This window comes from Anser anser (genome assembly GCF_964211835.1).
Source record: "Anser anser genome assembly, chromosome: 24".
NCBI lineage: Eukaryota > Metazoa > Chordata > Aves > Anseriformes > Anatidae > Anser > Anser anser.
The window spans coordinates 5,688,655-5,709,477 of NC_139745.1; the positions used below are offsets into that span (position 1 = coordinate 5,688,655).

The window sequence follows — 20,823 nt, forward strand, 5'->3', positions numbered from 1 at the left end:
CCCGCGCCCAACAAAGGCGGCGCCCGCCGGCCCCGCCGCCGCCGCCATTTTGGGCCGGCCCGGCCCGGCCCCACCGCCCCCCGCGGGGTGTTGGGGGGGGGAAACACACGCGGGGAAAGGGATCGGAGACCCCCTGAAGGGACAACGGGGGTCCCCCCACCGGGGACGGGAAGGTTGAGCTGTGCGGTGTTGGGGTGCTGGGCTATGGGGAAGGCGCTGGGATAAGTGGGGCGTGCTGATGGTTTGGTGCGTCTCGTTACCAGGATCTAAGAGGGGGTTTAAATATGCCGTGAGCCACGCAGAGCTAGCAATTAAAATGGTATTAATGAGTTCTCTTGAGCTGGAATGGCCTGTGGTAGCTCTGCAGGAGGCATGGGCCCTTGGTGGCTCCGTGGTCACAGCCAGGCACGAAGCACTCGCTGCTCCTGCATGGGTTTACCTCTCTTGTCTCATTACATCATGACAAACATCAGCTGCCCCTGCTCAGCTCCAGGGGCAGGAGCCCTCCCTCTTCATCCCCTCCTCAGGACAAAACTGGGTTACGCAGCTGTCCTCTGCGGCAACCCTCTTCTGCGAGAACAGAATTTAACAGAAAATGGAACAGGTGGACAGGGGCTGAAACCTCCAACCTCAAGGAATTTCACAGGACCCACAGGCCAAACGTGCTCCGCAGGAAGGCACCGCAGCTGTCCGATGCTTCACAGCACTGTCCTTAGGCCGTCTAATAGAGTACACAATTAAGGAATAAATTCCTTAGTAGTTGAGGTCCTGCAGTGCTAGGGCAGTCATTAGCTCCTTGTGGGTTTATGGCGAGATGCCTTTGGCAGGGGAGGTTTTTCTTTTTTAAAGATTCATTTCTTGTTGCTGGATTGAAGAATAAAGAACAGGAGGGTGTGTTCGTTTCTTAGCAGTTTTTATTTTAAAGGATGCTCTGGTCTGAGCCTTGCTGGCAAACCAACATGAGTGGTGGGGTTACACTAGCAAGTGATCTATTCATAGCCCCCTTTCTTGGTCCTGCTCTACCTAAGAACAAGTGAAATTATAGAGACAAGAACAACCCATTTTAAACGATATATGTTAGACTTACTCTCCCTAAATGGCATACAAGAGTGAAAACACTGATTGTGTGGCATGACTTTATAGTAATGTATGAAACCTCAGTAGCATTGTTTCAAGACAATGCAAAACGTGATTTTTTTTAATCCTAGTTTTAATTGTATGAGGTAATGGAAGAAAGCCGCAAAAATTCAAAGTATTAAAAAGAAGTGTTTTCACTTCTTACTAACAGGACCAAGCAAGGGGAACTCCTGCTGTCACGAACAGGAGCTGCTCACATCCACAATTCATGTGATGGGAGCAGAACTTAGTGTGCGGTTGCTTTTTGCGCATGTCTGCATGCTGAAACCCGTCTGGCCGCTGGGGCTGAACATGGCAAAGCGTGAGCCTGGAAGCCTGCAACACCTAGCGTTCACAACCAGCAGCGGCTGCTGAAAAACGTGTATCGTCCCACAGCAGGGTGCTGCTTACCTGCATCAGATAGGCATTTCCTTCAAAAACACCATAGTCACAGCCATTGACTCACCCATCTGCCTTGCCTGTACAGCCAACGCTCCTGCAGAGTTCCATAAAAGCACCTGAATTCAAAATGAAGCCAGTTACCGCTACAATTCGGGAGCCATCTGTCAAACCCTGCGTTTACAAATCCAGCCTGCCGAGTTGGGAATCCAGTGACCCTGCAGTGGAGAACACAAGGTAGAGTTCGCACACTGTGATTCACACCGAAACTTACAGAATACCTGAGCAGAATTTACACCAAGGCATGGCATAAATCAAACCACCACTAGTTAAGGCATCTTACTGACCAGCTGAGTCGGTTGGTGGTCAAGAAAGACCTGAGGAACCCTGGAACGAGGTCATCACCCCTCTCTGCTTCCTCTTCCTTCGGCATTGCTGCAGTCAGTTCAGCCTCTCTGAGCCCTGCACCCTGGTTAAGCACGCAGATTCTACTACCAAATGTCTCCTCAGCCTTCTAATTCTTTCTCTAGTCTGTTGGATATTTCCATATTTCCTTCCAAGTTAAAGCATATGTTTACTTAAAAGCACGTTGTAGCTCCAAACTTCATCAGCCCTAGGTTTCCTAGGATTTGATCCAAGTGATCGTTACCTTTGAATCATTTTGGAAAGGCACTGGGGTGAAGTTATCCTCTGCTTTTGGGCTTAGGCTTGCCTGAGGGCGAACAATCTCAGTTCCCAAACCCAGCGGATCTCCACTGCAAAAATGAAAAAAAAAGAAAAAGAAAAAGGAAAGCGGATGTACTGATTTGCTGAAGATGAAGGTTATTTTAAGCAATCATGTGTCCCCAGTTCATTTATAGCTGTCATGTTTTGTCCTCGTCCAAAAGCTTTTTTTGTCCTTACCGTAATATTTTTAGCGAAGTACAGTTTTCTGAGGAAACAACAAACCCTCACCTGAAATAGAAAAGATGAATAAGCAAACAGCTCTTTCGTTTATTAATTTGGGACTCTCTACTGTAGAGTCACTTCTCCGGGTAGATAGAGAGTCTGTTGATGCTGCATTTTCTCTAGATGTTGCTACGTTATTTCTGAGAACATTTAAAAAAATACATCCATTCTGAACATTCTAAACATCTCTATGCTGTGCTCATTCTGAAAACAGGTAATTAAAATCCTCCTTTTTGTGTCACTAGAGCACTAGTCACTAGTATATTTCTATCGCTTTCTAAATCCTCGCACATCAGAAATAAGTATCTTGTGGTAACAAGGTCCACAGGTTACACAATGCGTACAACTTTTAATTCAAAGTTAAATTATTTAAGACATTTGTTTACAGGCAACAGTATTGGTTGCTCACTCTGTACATTGCATTTATTAGACATCAACAAGGAAAAACAACATTTGGCACAAGAATGCCTTTTTATTATTATTATTTTTGGACACATGAACACAAAATATCCCTGCAGGCTAAAAAAAAAATACATTGCAAATTGTACACAACCAGCATCTTATCGCAACATGGGGCTGCTAACCCACCCAGAACAGTTTAGAAAGAGTACCTCGTATTGCTATAGACATACATCCAGTCCAAATTTAATAAAATACAATTTTAAACATTACAAGTCTAACAATATAGAAACAAAAGTTACATCGTAAGTCAAAATGAACAAATGCAAACATTTTACATTGAAGTTTCAGCCTCTAGACATAGAAATATGAAAATGTCAATAGCAAGGTATAAGAAAATCTGTAAGTGATATTACAAGATCTTTCCTCAAATGCACAAGGAAAAAACCTTGTAGTTGAAACAGTATTGATACAATGCCCTCCAAACCCTGCCTTCTTAAAATGAAAGCAGAGTTACTCCCTTGCTATTGAGCAAGAAAAATCCTACAGCACATCCACAAAGGTAGTTTGGGGGGTAGGTTTCGTTAAACACTGTATCTGAACAAATGTGCCTTTACCCATTTGAAGAGCAAAGCTGTTGATATAGGTTAAATAACTCTGACACGTGTGTCTGGAGCAAGAGACGTACTGCATGAAGCAAATTTGCCTGTATATCACAACCTCTTATGCCCTTTGGATGCAGCTACAGGCACTACACTAAACTGTGGTACTTACAACAAGAATAAATAAGCCAGGCTGTTCAAATGTTTGAGACAGGCTAACTAGTGATTGCCAGAGCTTGTTCAGAATTCAGCTGTTCACAAAGCAAGCAGAACTGGTTTGAAAATGGGGTTTCTGCCCACCCGCCTCCCCCCCACCCCTTTTTATTTTATTTTTTTTAAAGTGTCAACCACCCCCTTCCCCAACTCTTTAAACTTTGCTACATTTAAAATCTTTCACACCACATAGCTAAACAGTGGCCAACAGGCTTTATTTATAAAAAAACAGAACGAAATGAAAACACCCTAAGAACTACATCTACAGAATGCACATCTTCCCATTGATTGACACATGCATAACGATTCAGTCAGTCCCAAGGGGTTAATTCAGATCGTCAAGCCCAACCTCCAGACTCAGCTTGCAGACCCTCAGAGGACACTATTGCCAAAACTTTGATCTTACAGTTACCACCGAGCAACAGTCCTGAATTGAAACGCTCTCCTCTCAAAGTGACAGCACTGCACCCTTAGCAGTGTTTTTTTTACATTATTATTTTTTAAACAATGGTGTTCTAACACAGGATTGAGTTAGGGTTCTCGCCATGCTTCCCAGGGCTAGCTGAGATCTAACAATCCACATAGTCTGAGGTTAAATATTCAGTCCAGTCACAGGCAAACAAAAGAGAGGCTCTCACTTCACTCAATCTGAACTAGGAGTGCTTGGCACTGGACAACTAACTAACTGGTGATAAAACGAAGCATTTGTTATGCACCCTTGATTAAACCAGTCACATTCTTGCCTAGTGCACAAACTCAAACAGTGATCTTTGATCCTATAACTTAAAAAAGGGTGCTCAGTTTCTTTTCAAGGTGCCAAAGTTCTCCATGTGTGTTGGGTCAGTCAGAGTTCATTCTAAAAAGGGGTTTTTGTGTTCTCCCTGAACGAGTACTGAGAAAGCAGCCATCTAGCTGAAGCAGCGGTCAGTCTCCCACCCACATGTCCTGATTTTATTACACAAGTGAGGTATTCTTTAAAAATAAAAATAAAAAAAAATAAAAGGAATCTTTTTTCAATCTAAACTCGTCCACTATACGTGCCAAGAGCAGAGTTTGCTTCAGTCCCATTTAGAACAGAAAAGAAAAAAAGTTTAAACTTAATTTAATGAGACATCCTATTTGAAAGAAGGTTATAAAACTGTTTGAAGACTAACTTCAGCGTACTCTGGTACAACTGAAAAAAACAGCATTTAGAAATGTAAACTTTAATTTATTTACAAGCTTAAAGACTGAAGGAAACAGCATTTCCTATTGCTGAAATTTTGAGGGGGCTGGTTCCTAAGCTTTGGAACAGCAGACAACTTAGCAGCAAACCCCACACGAGTATCAGAGACCACAGTGCAATCGTTGGACTTCGCAAGCTTCTGTTATCAAAGTAGTGGTGTTAGTTCTACTCGGTTTAGGAATAAGCTTTTAATCTGCGCTAACTCACGTTAACACTAAAGAGGAATCTAGTCTTCGTGTACTACGGTTGTGGATTCCGAGAATGAAACCAAGCCCCTCTTCTTTATTACACATTGCAGCTGAAAAAAGCCAAGCAGATTAAAAAACCTTAATTTCCTATAGGCTGGGACAGAATCAGTATATTAGACTTACATTGGTTAAACATGCTGTTGAATGCAGTTGTGTGCGCAACCTAGATTCCCAGGGAAAAAGTTTAAAATGCTGGTACAAGTCCTCAGGTTGCCTGTCACACAATACATTTAGACTGTACAGATTGGCAAGCCTTTCCTACATGTAACACCCAGTTTCCAAGCTTATAAAAAAAGTTGTAGACAGGACACCAACAGTGAATATAAAACAGTTAAAAATAATTCTTAAAAAAAGCATGGAAGTGCGTCTTTTCTAATTAGTTTCAGAAACTGCCAAATTGTGTGTTCAGAAAACGACACGAGAATGTTGGTTAAACTCATGCACAACCCTCAGCTAGAAAATTACACTGTTAGGGGGGCTTAAAAAACAAATATTTATTGCCAAAGTTAACCCTTCTATGAGAAAAAAGTTTTAAAATCACTTAGATTTATCAAACCACACAGCAGCATAAAGTGGGCACTTTTGTAAAAGTTTGCAAAATACCTAAAAGCTAATTTTTTTTTTATTTTTTTGTATTTTTTTTTAATCATTTTTAGAGGGGGAAAATGATGGTTCAGTATTTCCTATGATACCATGGCAGTATTATTTGTAACCATTATAATTAAAACCTACTGACAGGCATCACTATCTGGTTATGTTACACATTCACAGAACAAGAACCACCTATATTTGAACTCGCAGTATAGTGCAATTGCTTTGCAGCCCAAGTCTGCAGAGATTAAAAAGATAATTAGTAAAACCGACAAAAAACTGCAATACCTGTGAAAGTTATGTTTGTCAAAAGGCATTTACAGTAGTGAAGTCTAAAATCTCCATTAAAAAATCTATGGCCCCACACAATAGAACAATTACATTTAACTGGAGTAAAACATTTTGCCATAATATGCATACTCACTAAGCAGTGCATGAAGACGGGGGATCAGTCGTCATGATAAACTAATGGGATGAGAAGATAACTTAAAAACCGTAGCTAGCAAAATATTCAATAGAAACCTTTCATGCCAAGTCCTTTAAAAATTTCAGGATGATCGGCCTTTTGCGCTTTGAGGTAAAAATTCAGTCCAATGCATCAGAAAAGACAGTCTATGAATTCCTATTACACAAAATAATGAAACGAATGGCTCAATTGTGTTGGTGCATCAGACATTGCTGTGAAGTACAGATTCAGTGCGACTGTTCAGAGCTGCTGGTAGTGGGCAGTCTGAAATAAACCGGGCCCTAGCTAGAGCAGTAGGCATTGACAACATTTCAGGACTGCACGAGTTGTTGGTTTTGCCACATCTTCCCAGATGCTCTCAAGCAAAATACATTGTGTGCTGAGTGTCATGGTGGATCTGCACTGCCTTTGCCAGAGCCTGAGGATCACGGCCATTGCTCTGTCCTGACACGTGGCTGCCTTCCGCGCTGTAAAAAGGCAGACACATACAGAGAGCCGTGAACAACTGGGCCAACAAGCCCAGAATTCGAGTTCGTTATCTGGCTACCAAGACAGCGAGGTACAGTTCCTTACCTGTCGTGATCCTTGTCCACAAGATGGTATCTGGCCCTAAACGCTACCAGCCTGGCGTAGTATGCAGGAGCTGGAATAGAGACTGATCGTGTACACCGGACGTACGTGTGACACAGCTGATAGGTCAGCAGCTGTAGCTCGTCTGCAGTAAAACAGTTGTCGTCCCACAAGACCTGATAGTGGGAGGGCCGGCTGGTTCCCTGTGGAGAACAGAGGAGCATTCAGCTGGACAGCATCAACACAAACAGAGGTGGTACTGAAGGCTGTACCTTCTATCAGTACGCTGAAGAGCGAGCGCCAAACAGGCACTGAACTTACGCAACTAACTCCAAGTCTGCCAAACCATAAATAGAAGCAACATTACTCATCGGGACAACAATAAGGATTTAGTCCCACAGCCTGAGCACAGCGGAGCTGAAACGTTACCTGAATTCCTGCGTGGCTACAGAGGTAAAAGTCAAATTCAGAAGGATGCGTGATCGTGCTGTCCACAGTAGTGCCTGCTGGTACGTTGCCACTCTTACCCACCTGATGTGGAAAGTTTATTATTAGCCCGTGTTTGTTTTTCTTTAGAAGTGACCCAAAAATACCTCCTTAGATAGACTCTACTTAAGGTTGCTTGAGAATTTACTGCTCGAAAATGTGAAAAAAATAACGTAATTTACATAGGAGGAATGAAAGTGTTCTCTGCAAGTTCGTGGTTAGAAACTTCACCAGATCTAGTTGGTGCATAATCAGAGAAAAATAAAGTTTCTGCCAGCACCATTAAAATTGCAGAGTGGGATATAGCCTATATAAGTAATTCAGAATATGGAAAAAAGGCAGGCTTTCTGAAATAGACTTCACACCCTTGTTTGCAATCACACCCGAGATGTTTATTTCTAGCAAACCTGTGATCAGGAACTATCCTAAAACAGGTTCCTTCGTTGGCCTGGGGATTTGTGACATAGGCAAATATTATTGATGCCTATGAACAGAACAGGCGACTAACTGAACAACTAGCATGTGTTGAGAATCTCCGACTATAAAAAAAAATGAGGTTACAGCTCCAGATACACAAATCCAGGGATACAGAGTATGCTCATTCCAAAAGGGGCTGGGAACAAGCTGTTCCATCCGACTGCCTGATGTAGAGCAATAAAAAAAGGGGAGGAACTGGCTATTTTGGTCTCACAGAGAGCCTGTTCCACCACAGAACTCCTACTGTTTGTATAGATTTGTTCAGTTCCAATGGGTGAGATGGATTCCACCCCAGTTACCCAAACCCAGCTACATTCCCTTTGCCACTGACTCCTTGCTTAAATACCCGACATTACTTGCCCTTTCAGTTTTGTCAGCACAGAATAGTCTGGTGTGATGCCTTTTCTGCACAACAATGTACGTTATTCCCGGTCTATAGTCTTCTTCCAAGCTAATACAGGCCTTCCGGATTGCTATGAGCTCTGGCCACGCTACCTAGAAGTAAAAGATTTAATTATTAGGTGCAGAACTCAGTACATACAATATTATTCTTTCCAGGTATAAGTGCCTCTTTATAAGGAGCACAATCAGACAGGATAGCTGTACCTTGTGTCTGCCCAGAAAAAAATAAAAAAATAAAAAATCAATAAAACTGCAAATTGTCCCCTTAAACAAATGCCATCCACGTTTACATTTTCAAGCGCCTTTTCACAAGCAACAAGAAATCATTAGACGGTACCTGTTTCATCTGCCCTTCTGATACTCCCCCTCTGTAGTAAATGATCCGTGTAGGCTTGAACCGAGTGGATTTGTAAAACTGTATCAACAGTTCTCGCACCATGTTAGTCAGGTCCTGTATCACCTCCTGACTGTACAGCAATTCCTGGGAGGTCTCCTGACGGGAGGTCTGCACACGCACTGTAGCACAGTAACGGCTGGGGTGGCCGTCCATGCTGCCTACCACAGCAGCAATAGAAGGCTTCTTTCCATCCCCGGCAGGAGGGTGGGTGACATCTGCTCCCAAGAAGATCACTGGCTGCTGGAACACCGAGGGCCTGTTTAATAAGATTAAGGTATATTAAATAATGATGTACGGAAGTGGAATGAGTAAAGGAAAGGAGGAGAAGAAAAAAAAAGACAGCTAAGGAAAGTATATTCAAACCATCCAAGAGTCCTAAACCCATGCCTGAATCTTTAAAAAGATCTCTACCTCAAGCTCTTACAGTCCAGACAGAACAGAAAGCAGAGAACCAAAGGCAGACAAACTTACAAGCATTTATCACAAGTCACTCTGCCTCACTCCTTTTCTTTCAGTGTGGAAGGAAATACAGTATGCTTAAGGAGGCAGCACAAGGAAAAGGTAGACAGACTGACCCAAAAGCAGGAAAAGGACCAAAAGAGACAAACATATAAAACCACCTTTATGAGCTTGTTTTCTCACACACACTGCTGGACTCCTCTAACACTGAAGAGACTCCTCAGCACAGAGCTTACAAGGCAGATTCTAAACACCGAAGCACCCTCCTCTGTCCACTTTAGTCTGTGGGTATTTCTAACACACTTAATATTTTGAAAGGTACAATTTTAACTAGCAACATAAAATAACACCATTTTGCTTGACAATCCAGACTTCAAGGAGAGCTTTAGATTTAATCTTACCTTTGATGAGGCACAAGCACATTGTTGATTCCTCCAAGCTTTGCGTTTATCTTCAGACAGAGGTTGGACAGTGTTTGCGGGGACGTTTTCACCACGTTCTTTACCTGAACACACTGAGTGGCCATGCCAAGAAGTGTGTCACCAACCCGCTTTACTTCAGCTGTGACAGAAAAATAAGACAGTGGTTCCAATTACCTGAACAGTCAGTAATTCCATCTGCTTTCTCTTATTTTTCTCAAATGCTATGCTAATTCAAATCCTTACAGGTTCACTGACAAAGGCTCAGCCCGCTCTTTAGGACGCAAAAATTCTCCAATGAGACCTGACAAACCAAACTAAAAAAAAAAAAGCAACAAAAAAGCAACAAAAATAACCCAAACCACCTCTTAAACTCAAGACATCGCCTGCTCTGTTTCCTTCCTACCAGTGAAGAGCACAGTAAGATGCCCAGTCGCTGTACAACTACTTAACGTTTTACAGCCTCTTCTCCATACCATACACGGGTGTCTTTCCAGGTAGAATCACCACGATCAGCTGCAGACCAACGTAAGTCAGTTTTAAGTGTTTAAACATGGGCTCCACGCTGTCTGCACCCTGGGCGTATTTGCAGAAACAGGGCTGGCCTTGGATCGGCATCCCTGCATCCTTGGAGATCTTGCGCAGCTGGTCAGTGAAACTCCTGTAAATGAAATATAAATGGAAACAACCTCACCTTCTCACTGTGTTTCACTTTCCTGTTAATTCTATTGACAAGATCTAAGCTGTTTCAGCTATTTCACAACACTACCAACTTGATGCTACACTGTTTTATTAAGCTATTCTATCACGGTAAGAAATCACACAATTTTAATCTTGTATGAGGAAAAGTTTCATAAGCCTCTGTTCCTGTAATTGCAGAAGCCTCGGGAAAACAAACATACATGTAAGTTGAATATTCTGAGGCAGATTCCCAAACTAACACTGGTAAATTTCTATCATCCAGTGAACTTATCTGAATTTTACTGCAACCATGATTTTTTACTGCATGTTTCAGTGGTTCAAACAGCACCTGATATACAGGACTCTGCAAAGTAATCTGAAGGAGGGGGGTGGAGGGAGAGAGGGAGTGGTGTACATTGTCTGGGAGGCAGTAAAGGTTAAAAAAAAAAAAAACAAAAACCAAATAGTTTAGATTTTGGAATAAAATACCATCATTTCTTTGTAAAAAACAGCAGAACACAAGCTGACTGCAGCCTCCACAGCAGGAAACACAGCCTCAGCGGTAAGGGAACTGATACTTTTCCTAGCCAGCCAGCCAATTAGGTTATAAACTTTGCTGTAGTCTCCTCCCAAGGCGCAAATATTTAAGACACGGAACTGCAGTTTCCTCTTTTTACTATTAGATGCATTAGTCAGCTTATACTGCATACCACCATTCAGAGATAAGAAGAAAATAATCTCTGAAATGGGTACTATTAATAAATATTAAAAATACTTACTTTAGTAAGTCTTCCCTGCATTGTTTTTGAGGAGCAAAACAGGCGACAGCCCAAACTTTAATCTCAATGCCAGCATAGAACTGTTTCCCTCTCATGTCCCACACGCCTTGGTTTGGTGTGGCCACAGTCTTGTTCTAGGTCAAAAACAATGGCAAATTAAAAATAAAATGCTGCCTGGTTTTGACTACAGCCAACCAGTGCTCAAGCAAAAGCACGCCTTATGAGAAGATATACGGAATACCATGGATATAAATAACCCCAGAACAAGATACTACTACAAGACACAGGAAACTCACCCTGCCTCCATATTGCAGCATTGGTGCTGGCAGAACTCTGCCTGTCAATTCTGTCATTTCATTATGGACAACAATACCAAACTCCTTCAGGTATGGATCAGGTCCACCAACCATGCTGTTACTTTTCACCTGGTGACAAGAAAAGAATTCACGTAACTACACCTACTGCTTCGGGGGACTCTGTGCTCTTTGCATTTAATAGGTTTAAAAGTATTTGTTTTAAAGTCCGATTTTTGAACTTCCACAATTTTGGGTTATTCTGGTTATCATGACATATGCTCTTCTGAAAGAGCCGTATTAAGTGACGAATGCAGATTGTTTAGCTGAAAAAAATGCTTACTAGTCTGCTGATTTCTTCCTGTCGGTCTGGTGCAGATCTCGCAGTTGCTTTTATCATAGTTGATGTCTGATTGTCCGTTAGCTTCTTGATACATCTCTGGCCTGCCACTATGTTGCACACCTACACAGAACAGTGAGAAGTGGCATGACACCATTTAACAAAGGATATACCACAACGCAAGAGAAAGTTAGATTCTTACCTCAAGCGGCAAATATGTGTGTTTCTGTTCCTGTCCTACTTGGAGACAGGGAAGATGAGGATATTTTAGCTGCAGACTGTACTTCTGCTTAAAATATTGAGCTACTGTACACTCCATAGCCTGCCCATTTTCCAGCTGCAGAGGAAACCTATAAAGGACATTTGTTCTGGTTAGGCTTTTTTATTTTTATTTTTTTATATAAAAAAAGGAAAAAGCTGTGTGGAAAATCTATTCCAGAGTAGAAATGCTTAAAACATTTATTTTCCTTAGCTACTGGATCTCTTGTTTGTAAGAAGATTTTATAGACAAAATACCAAATTTATCAAAGCTGTTTTAACAATTACCACCTTTGACAACCACATTAAGAAGTCAGGATACAACTTCAAGTTTTGTTGTGTTGACGTAAATAAAGCAATTGTCTAAACCCACATGATTCCTCTGGTCCACTAAGAGTGAACACTCTTTCAAAGCCACATAGCTTCTTCACCTCGGGAATCGACTTTTCTAACAAAAATACTATACCTAGAAAGTCCAAGATCTTAAGAACTGCCAACAAGTGCTTGTATACATACGTCTGATGACTGGCTGGTCGCCGAGTAACATTGCAAACTCGGTATTTTCTCTTCATCTGGCCGCAGTGAGTAACCTCTACTTTTAGACCTGAAAACGAAAATAAGTCACCTAAATAAAAGCAGACATAGGAGTCGCCTCTGAGAAAGAAAACAGCAAAAAGGAACAGACCAACTTCCCAATTGCCTTGCGAATTTTCATTACAACATAGTATTGACAAGTTTACAGATTTTTGATGCAGTGATGCTTTAGAACAAGCCTTTACCTCTGATTTCTTTGGTAAACTTGACACGTTGGGAGTCTGTAAGAGGCTTGGTTTGTTCATTGATGTTCTGAATGTCCAAGACCTCACACATGAACTCGATGATAGGCTGGGCACGGTAGAAAGCAGTGGCTGACACTAAGAATTAAAATAAATAAATAAATAAAAAATGTTAATTTAGAAGCAGCAAAGACTCTGTTACATTAGTGAGACAGAATTTCCTACACACCATCAATGTTGAGCATCATGTTCCACATGGCAGGCCTGACGGACTGGTGGAAACCAAACCAGACCTCCCTGCCACCACCCAGAGGGTGGTAATAGCCTTCAGGGGGGGAGAAAAAGGAGCGACCCACAGGAGTATACCTGAAAAAAACATAAGAAAATTGATAAATCTGATCATTGCTTTCTGGTGGACCTTTTTAAAGTCATATGTTTAAAACACGCTTCTATAGTACACTGTAACTGGTAGAACTAACTCATGGCAAGCATACAAAACCTTTACCAGCAGAGCAGTTGGAAAGGCTATAGCAAATTCCAGTTGGAAACATGACCAGCAGGTACAAGTCCCGAGTTCAGATCAAATTTCCCTATTCTAGTGCAAATTTGTAATGCAGGCATTGAATTACACAACAGCATCCCTCAACCCTTCTGCAGCAGGAAGGTGTAATAGCAGTAGAACAGCAGCAAGTAGTAAATAATACAAACGTAAGACAGATGCAAGATTGAGCCAGTTAGGAAGACACTGGAAGTACTCACCTCATAGAGGGAAGGTGCCGTGTGATTACATCAAGTGCCTGTACAGAATCTTCAGGAACTTCATTCAAGTGCCCTGCCAGAGCTTCCAGCAGCAACTGAAGGCTGACGACTGATACCCACTGAATGGACACTTTAAAAGTCTGGTCCTTCCCCTCCCCTGGAAGCGTCACCTCCATATCCACCTTACACATAAAATTAAGCAAAAGGTTTTGTTAAGGACTGCAGACTACCACAACGCTATGCAAGATTACTTTTTTCTCTTAAGTATCCTTTGATTCTTTATTTTTGCTGATTGGTTTGTGTAATTTGCTTAGACTATTACAATCAGTTTCCTTAAAATTTGGAAAGCTTGTAATTCATTCATCTGACGAAACCACAATAACTGCACTGAGGTATCTCGAAGTCTAGATTGTAAGTGATAATTAGTATGGTGAGTATGGTGACACCGAAACTCTGAAAACTTTTTTTTTTAAAGTGGCAACCAGTTAATAGCAAGATGTCTTGTGTTCCTAACAGGAAAACAAGAAAAAAAACTTTTGGTCAAAAAGAAGAATCACTGGGATACACAAATCTCAGAGTTCTAGCATAGTACTTGAAATTATTCTCACACACCCAGCCAAAGGGTAAATGGGAACTCATCCTATGTATTCCTCATGGCACTGTATCAGCAATAACCAGATCCCTGGGGAGAAGAGTAGATGGGGGTTATTTAAGTTTAGCATCAGGACTGGTTAATACAGATCTCAATCTGTCAGAGCCAGGGTGTTGTGAGCGTGGCCCGGCACACTAAAGGCCAGTGCAGCTGATTTAGTTTTCACAGTTCTTGTAGCACGGTTCTTAGGGAACAGGAGGACATAGTTCAACAGTGCGGCCAAACCAAAACAGCTATTTGTCACCTAACAACTACTTTATCGTTTAACAAGGGAACTAGGGTTAGAACAGAGAAAATGGAAATTTGCATCAGGGCAAAAAAAAAACCAACTACTTGTAGCTGAAAGAGCACAATAGATTGTTCAGAGCATCACTGACAAGTTCACCAAGTGAAGAGATGGCAATTAGAAACCCAAAGATGTTAAACCTCAGTAAGGCACCTAAAAGCACCTAAATTACAGACACTGCCTGTGATTTCCAAGACTATACTAATACATGTGATAATATCTCGGGGTTTTGTTAATAAAACACTTTTCAAATGACACTGTAACAGTTTTCCACAGAAACTTAGATCTGCTTGTAGCAGCACTTACTCTGTCGCGGCCAATCGGTAAGGGGTGTGCAGTGTACATGTTCCGCTTCCCATCGTAGCCAGGCTGCCGATCACCAAATATTTGCATCTTGAAGTGTCTCACCATGGTATCCACCACCTCTCTACAGAGGAAGGCATCAGGTTAGGTTGGAGAACAGGAAAACCCAGCAATGGTCTTAGGCACTTTAAAATTCCTTTTTAAACTTTTTTTTAAAAGAACAGGGTAGGAGAAACAACACCACAGCAGAACATACACAAGTCATCAGCAGAAACCACGAGCAAAAGTCACTTCCAGATTATGACACTTAAATTTCAACATAAAAGGGTCTACATGCAAGGCAGGTGTCCAAACTCTCACTACTGTCAGCAGAAATACACTCAATATGGCCAGCAGAATCCGAATAACTCTTTGAATACAGGAGCAAATAAAAGCATCTACCTTGTGAGCTGGGGTGCTCTGTAGCTGGATTCTACTGATAGAACATCCACATCTGAACATCTAAAACACTGCAAACAGAATCCCTTCCCCTCTGCTACTAACAGCCATCTTTGTATAACAGACTGGAACAATTATCAAGCATGTTCACTTGCAGACTAGAAAATAAAAAGAGCTGTAGTTCAAGGCTGAGTGCTTTTCCTAAAGCCTTCTATATTACTGCCCACTTGCAAAATACCTTAATAAAAATAAAGAGAATATTGTATTACAGCTCGCTGAACAACAGGACAACTGCTAACCACGATACAAACACAAGCTGTTCTGTAGCTGATGAATGTTGAGGATGTACAGTCCTCCTAAATCGAAGCATAAACACTTTTAAAATATATATATATATATTAAAGTATTACTACTGTTAAACAACTCATACCTGTTCACTCTTCGGGGCCGTTTTTCTGGTTTGATATCTACATCATAGTGATAAACGTCAATCTTAGGGATCTGAACCTGGAAGTGGTTGGCTAGGAGGCGGATGGGTTTCCCAACAGTTCCCAGGCCTGGGCGGCGGGGTGGCTGGAAAAGGCTTGCTGGAGGCCCTACGGAAGTCAAAGAAATATGTGAGAAAAATAACTGAGCACTCAGTGCAGCGTCCTTTCAGGTGTATTTAGCTGGAAAGCGTTCCTGGCAGGGCAGAAAGAAATCTTCAGTAGCTTCCTGGGATTGCAGATGGAGGTGTTCCCAGCGGCTCACAGCCTTCCAGCAGCTCTGAACTTCCAGGTGAAAAACGCGCTCCCTAAAGCATATATAGGTTAATGCCACAACTCCTTCTCTGAATTTTAGAGACATTTTTCATAACTATGGCTTACAAACTCGACGGAGTCCTGAGACAGACTACAAACATTTACACACTATGCATCTTTACATAATGTGAACATAAATGCATTCCTACCTCCATTTCTAGAACAAACCAACAGCCACATGAGCCACACCTTTCCATTACTGGCTTGAAGTTCAGTTGTTAATGATTGCCACTCTTGGCATACTCAGGAAATAACACAACTTCTACCTGAAAATTAATGTAATCTAGAAACGGGGAATTGGACTTCTTATTCTGAACTAAACTTAAAACATATTTCCATATTGGATCCAGGTTAAAACAGTTTTGTCGTTTCCTTTTCATCATGAACACATCACTTTTGCTAACAGTGGGATTACTTTTCCCCTGGAGCATGACTCCAGCCAATTTCAAGTTCCAGCACAAAGAAAGGAATGACAAATGGTTTAGGCTTTCTGCTAAAAAGAAGAATAAGGGAACAAGCATAAAGACAGGTATAGACTCCTAACAGATGTGGAGAAGGTAATTTATTTGGACAGAAGTAATAGCTTCAGAAAAAGTTCCAAGGAGGAAATTAGGAGAGGTGTAAATAAGTACTTGCATGCAAACACGTCACTAGTTAAGTCTTTAGTTCAATTCCTCAAAGTGTTAAGATCTGAGATACCACGTTAACAAGATCAAACACTATTTTTTGTTGTTGTTAAATCTGTCACAGCCTCAGTTGATGCTGCATATAAAGCAAATGGAATTAGTGTATTTTCATGGATTTTGTCTGTATCTGCCCGTGCCTAGTGCATTCAATGTTTCTTTCCTCTGTTCTAGAGCAGCAAACGAGAGGGGAAAAAGAGTTTTACAATACAGGAATGTAATAATAAAGCAATAATATAATTTAGGGCAAATTCAGTATCGTAAGACTGTGTCAACCTACCAGTATCTACTGAAATCAAAGGCTCAAAAGTTTATACAAAAAAAAAAGTATAAGCTGGAGGATGAAGCTTGTATTTGGGTATACTTCAGCACGCAGCAATAATCTTAACACAATCCTAAACTAAACCCAAGACCGAATCAAAGGAGCCTTCCAAGCCATCTAACGGCTACTACATTAGAACTCCCGATTTGAGGATACTAACCCTCGAATATTTAAGCAGAAGTAATACTTAGAGCATGTAAGCAGCCGTAGCCCACTTGACACGTCAAGCTGCAGCAGCACCGTGGCTGTTTGGGCCACAGACATCCCACACGACACATCGCTGGCTCTGCACCCGCACGAGTAATCGCGATCAGTCCAGGAGCTCCCAACGCCGCAGTTAAACGGGTTGTAGGGTACAGTTAGTACTTAAAAAAAGCTACAGCTATCTTGACAAGCGTGAATCATCAAGGGCAATCAAAGTTTGCTGTGCTTATTTGGATACGAGAGAGATGATCCATTAATCCTGTGCTAATTAGCCTGAAGTAAGTGCAAGCACTGACCTCCCACAAGAGATTAAATGACAACTATATTTACCCATTTTCCTGCCTCGCTATTGACAACTTTTGTAGGCAGGCATGGCAATGCTGACCTAGGTCAGCTTTGATGTAAGGAGACAGAACTTACATCTTCGCCTTCCTAAAGTTATTTCTCAAAGGATTCTAGAGAATAAGTTAAAAGCTGCTTCCCCCTTTGGAGCCAGGCTTCCTTGCAAGTCGCAGCAATTTTATCGGGACTTTTGCCTGGTCAGCCTGACTAGGATTATACTCACTGTTTCTCTTAATTTCTTCTATCGTTTAGGTTCTCTGAACCGTCAGCTGAGTTACTTCAGACAGGAAGTACTTTTACAAAGCCAAAAGAGGATCTGCTGCTGAAGTTGGGAGTTAAGAGAGGACAGGCTACATCGTGTATCTACATAGCAGAATCAAAACAAGCCCTCCACTAACTGTTTTAGAATCTGGATTCTTCTGGAATCGCACCTTTCTGTCAATAAGCATTTCCTATTCTGCTAAAATTAACAGCACTTCAGTTATACCAACAGCTTGATCAAGATCTTTATCAACAATACGCACGGACCACTTGGGTTGAGAAACACGTCTTGCAGTCATTTCACGGAAGAATAATTAAGGAATAAGATACCAGTAAGAAAACACCACGTATGAAATAATCCCAATATTTAGCCAAACTTTGTTAAAAAAAAATAACAGCCAACGTGCACGCTTTCAGAAGGCATCACCTTAAGACTCTTCGGTGGCCAAGTGTCAAAAATCAGACCGTAGGGCTTACGGGATTTGGGTGTAGTGAGTGTGTCCCCGTGCCCCCTAAGCCCTGCGCTGCCCCCCAAGCCTGGTGACACCCCCCAAACCCTGTGACACCCCCCAAGCCCTGCGACCCCCCTCCACGCAGCCCCTACCCCACTGACAGCCGGGGCCTGTCCGCCCCGGGGCCCCGTCCTGTCACCCTCGGAGCTCTCGCCACCGGGCAGCCCCCGTCAAAAAACTTCCCCGGGAGCCGGCGGCCGGTGCTGCTGGGGGCTCCGAAGCCGGCCGGGGCGGCTGAGCCCCTCCTGACGGGCCGCCCCCGGCCCCCTCACGGCCGCCCCCGGAGGCCTCGCCGCGGGCTCACCGGGCCCCGGCGGGAGGCGCTGCCCGCCCCAGGCCTCAGCTGCTGCCGCCCGGCCGGGCCCGAGGCCTTCCTCCTCCTCCTCCTCCTCCTCCTCTTCCTCCCCCCGGTCCCTGCCCGCCCCCCCCCCACGGCTCTCACCGGGTCCCAGCGCTTCCATGGCGGCGGCGGCGGCCTCGCTGCGGTCCCCCCCGGCCCCGCCGCTGCCGCCGCCGCCGCCGCCTCCGGCCCCGGGCCCCGCCGCCGCGGCGTAACGCTTGATCTCGGGAATATTGGCTCCGGGGGGGGGGCCCGGCGGGGAACCGGGGCGGGGGGGAGCAGCGGCGGGGCCGGACGGAGGGGGGGAGGAGGAGGAGGAGGAGGAGGAGGAGGAGGAGGAGGAGGAGGAGGAGGAGGAGGAGGAGGAGGAAGGGGCGCGGCGGGGAGCGCTCCGCTTCCCCGAGCGGCGGCGCAGCGGGGGGATCGCGGGCGCCGAGCCCGAGCCCGAGCGCGCCCCCGCTGCCGCCAGCACCGGCTGAGGAGGAGGAGGAGGAGGAGGGAGGGGGGGGGAGGAAGGAGAGGCCCCTCCACGCTGCCCGGCGCCGCCGGCTCGCGCACGCGCACCGCCCCCTGCCGGCGGGGGCGCGCACGCCGCCTCGCACCCTTTCGCCGCCGGCCCGGCAACAGGTGGAGGCGGCGGGGCTGCGCGCGGCCCCGTGCGCGGCCCCGACGGCTGGTGAGGGGAGGTGGGGGCACCTCCGAGCCGCACCCCCCAGCCGCGGGACGGTCGGTGTCAAAGGCGAGCTGCGATGACCCCTAAAACAGCCGCTGACAGCCCCCGTGAGCCGCTGGAAACATAAGGCGGTGCCAAAACAACCCATGACGCCCCCCAAAACAGCCGCCGTCAGCCTCTGTGTTCCACCGGAAATACGGCAGAGCCAAACCAACCCGTGACACCCCAAAAACAACCACTATCGGCCCCCAAAACCAGACGCTGTCAGCCCCCATGAGCCGCTGGAATCATAAGGCGGTGCCAAATCAACCTGTCACACCCCCAAAAACAGCCACCGTCAGCCCCCGTGAGCTTCTGGAAACATGAGATGGTGCCAAAACAACCTGTTACATCCCCAAAAACAGCCGCTGTCAGCCGCCGTGTGCCACTGGAAACCCAAACGCCTCAGAGCTGGAGCCAGGACCTGAGGGATGCTGTGAGGGAGGAAAGCCCCACTGATGGGTGCAGCTCGCTCGTCACAGCTTCGTTAGGAGTGACGGCCACCCAGCAGCTCGCAGTTGGTGTGGGGATCAGGAACAGCACTCAGATATCACTTGGGGTGCCTGGAAGGTGCCCTGATAGGGAACAGGACAGTGCCACCAGGATTTGGGGTGTCAGGCTCCTGGGACACGTGCCAGGATGACCCCGTACCTCACTGTGGCCTGGCCACCTCGCTTCGCCTTGCTCTCATGATGAGCTGCCCCGGCACACATCCCTCTCCTCTCTCAACAATTCTCAGCTGGCTCACAAGAAGGTCAGAAGTCAAAACATTCGATAAATAATAAATGCCGAGTCCATCATATTTGCTTTTTTTTTCCATCTGCAGGGTTGGTATTTTCCAAGACCTCTCCTACAAGTCGAAGCATCAGAAACCTATTTTAAAATATAATGAAGTCTGATATTCTCGTAAAAGTGCCTTACATCAGTTAATAAATACTTAAGGGAAACACTAGTATTACAAGACCAGTCACAAAACTACCATGATGTATGGCAATGTTTCCATGCTATTATTCAGCATATCTAAGTATAAAAATATAGAGAACATATACATAGGACTACACAAATAGTACTTTAAAAAGATGAAGAGACAATCTCTGCCTCAAGAAATCCACAATACCAAGGCTTGGTCCTGCAAGATACTGAGTATGGCTACTCAAGACGATACTTCATGCATTAGAAATTCAAAAAAGCCAGCAAGCAATTAACCTGATAAATATTACAAACACGCTGAGGCATCCTGACTGCAAAGTAGCCAGAACCTTATTTCTGTCTTATTCCACCCTTATATTGAAAACACCTACATGTTTCCAGTGGTGAGGCCGAATCTGGTTATGACAGAAAAAGTTCCGATAGCTTCAGTTCTGAAGACGTTTTTAAATATCTCCCTTTAGAAGGCGTGGAAGGAATATATTATTTAGTAAAAAACAGACTCACAAACGGCCTTTCACAAATACGAATCTTATAAAATGGTACCTTATCCAGTGCTTAAATAAAACACACCACACTTTAGTTTATAGACTCTCCTTAATGGCAAATGTTTACCAAGAGTTACCAATTCTGTACGGCTGCCTTTATGCACCAGGTGTGAGCAACAGAGCTCTGAATCAGAGGAACCAGAAGTAACCTAACATAGCAGGTAGCTAATTTTTCTTTTTTCTTTTTTTT

General features: G+C 44.0%; 1 protein-coding gene across 6 annotated transcripts; it reads right to left on the reverse strand.

The window, feature by feature from the left end:
* Window positions 1-896: 896 nt before the first annotated feature.
* On the reverse strand, window positions 897-18,899 carry AGO4 (argonaute RISC component 4). Of its 6 annotated transcripts, XR_014575235.1 has the most exons (20): window positions 18,549-18,758; window positions 15,413-15,578; window positions 14,548-14,668; window positions 13,304-13,485; window positions 12,774-12,910; window positions 12,548-12,682; window positions 12,285-12,372; window positions 11,713-11,860; window positions 11,514-11,633; window positions 11,174-11,302; window positions 10,878-11,011; window positions 9,894-10,078; window positions 9,400-9,559; window positions 8,480-8,795; window positions 8,101-8,235; window positions 7,207-7,308; window positions 6,781-6,980; window positions 2,419-6,674; window positions 2,165-2,270; window positions 897-1,733 (listed from the first exon to the last, which is right to left on the reverse strand). XR_014575235.1 is itself a non-coding variant. In XM_083810442.1 (18 exons), exons 3-18 carry the CDS (start codon window positions 14,650-14,652, stop codon window positions 6,566-6,568), a joined length of 2,385 nt encoding a protein of 794 aa, XP_083666568.1. In that variant the 5' UTR covers window positions 14,653-14,668; window positions 15,413-15,578; window positions 18,828-18,899; the 3' UTR covers window positions 897-6,565. The 6 variants fall into 6 exon arrangements, 2 of the variants coding, with proteins under 2 accessions (XP_083666568.1, XP_083666567.1); XR_014575236.1 differs by having other exon boundaries at window positions 897-2,270; XR_014575237.1 differs by having other exon boundaries at window positions 2,165-6,674.
* Between the last annotated feature and the right edge of the window lie 1,924 nt (window positions 18,900-20,823).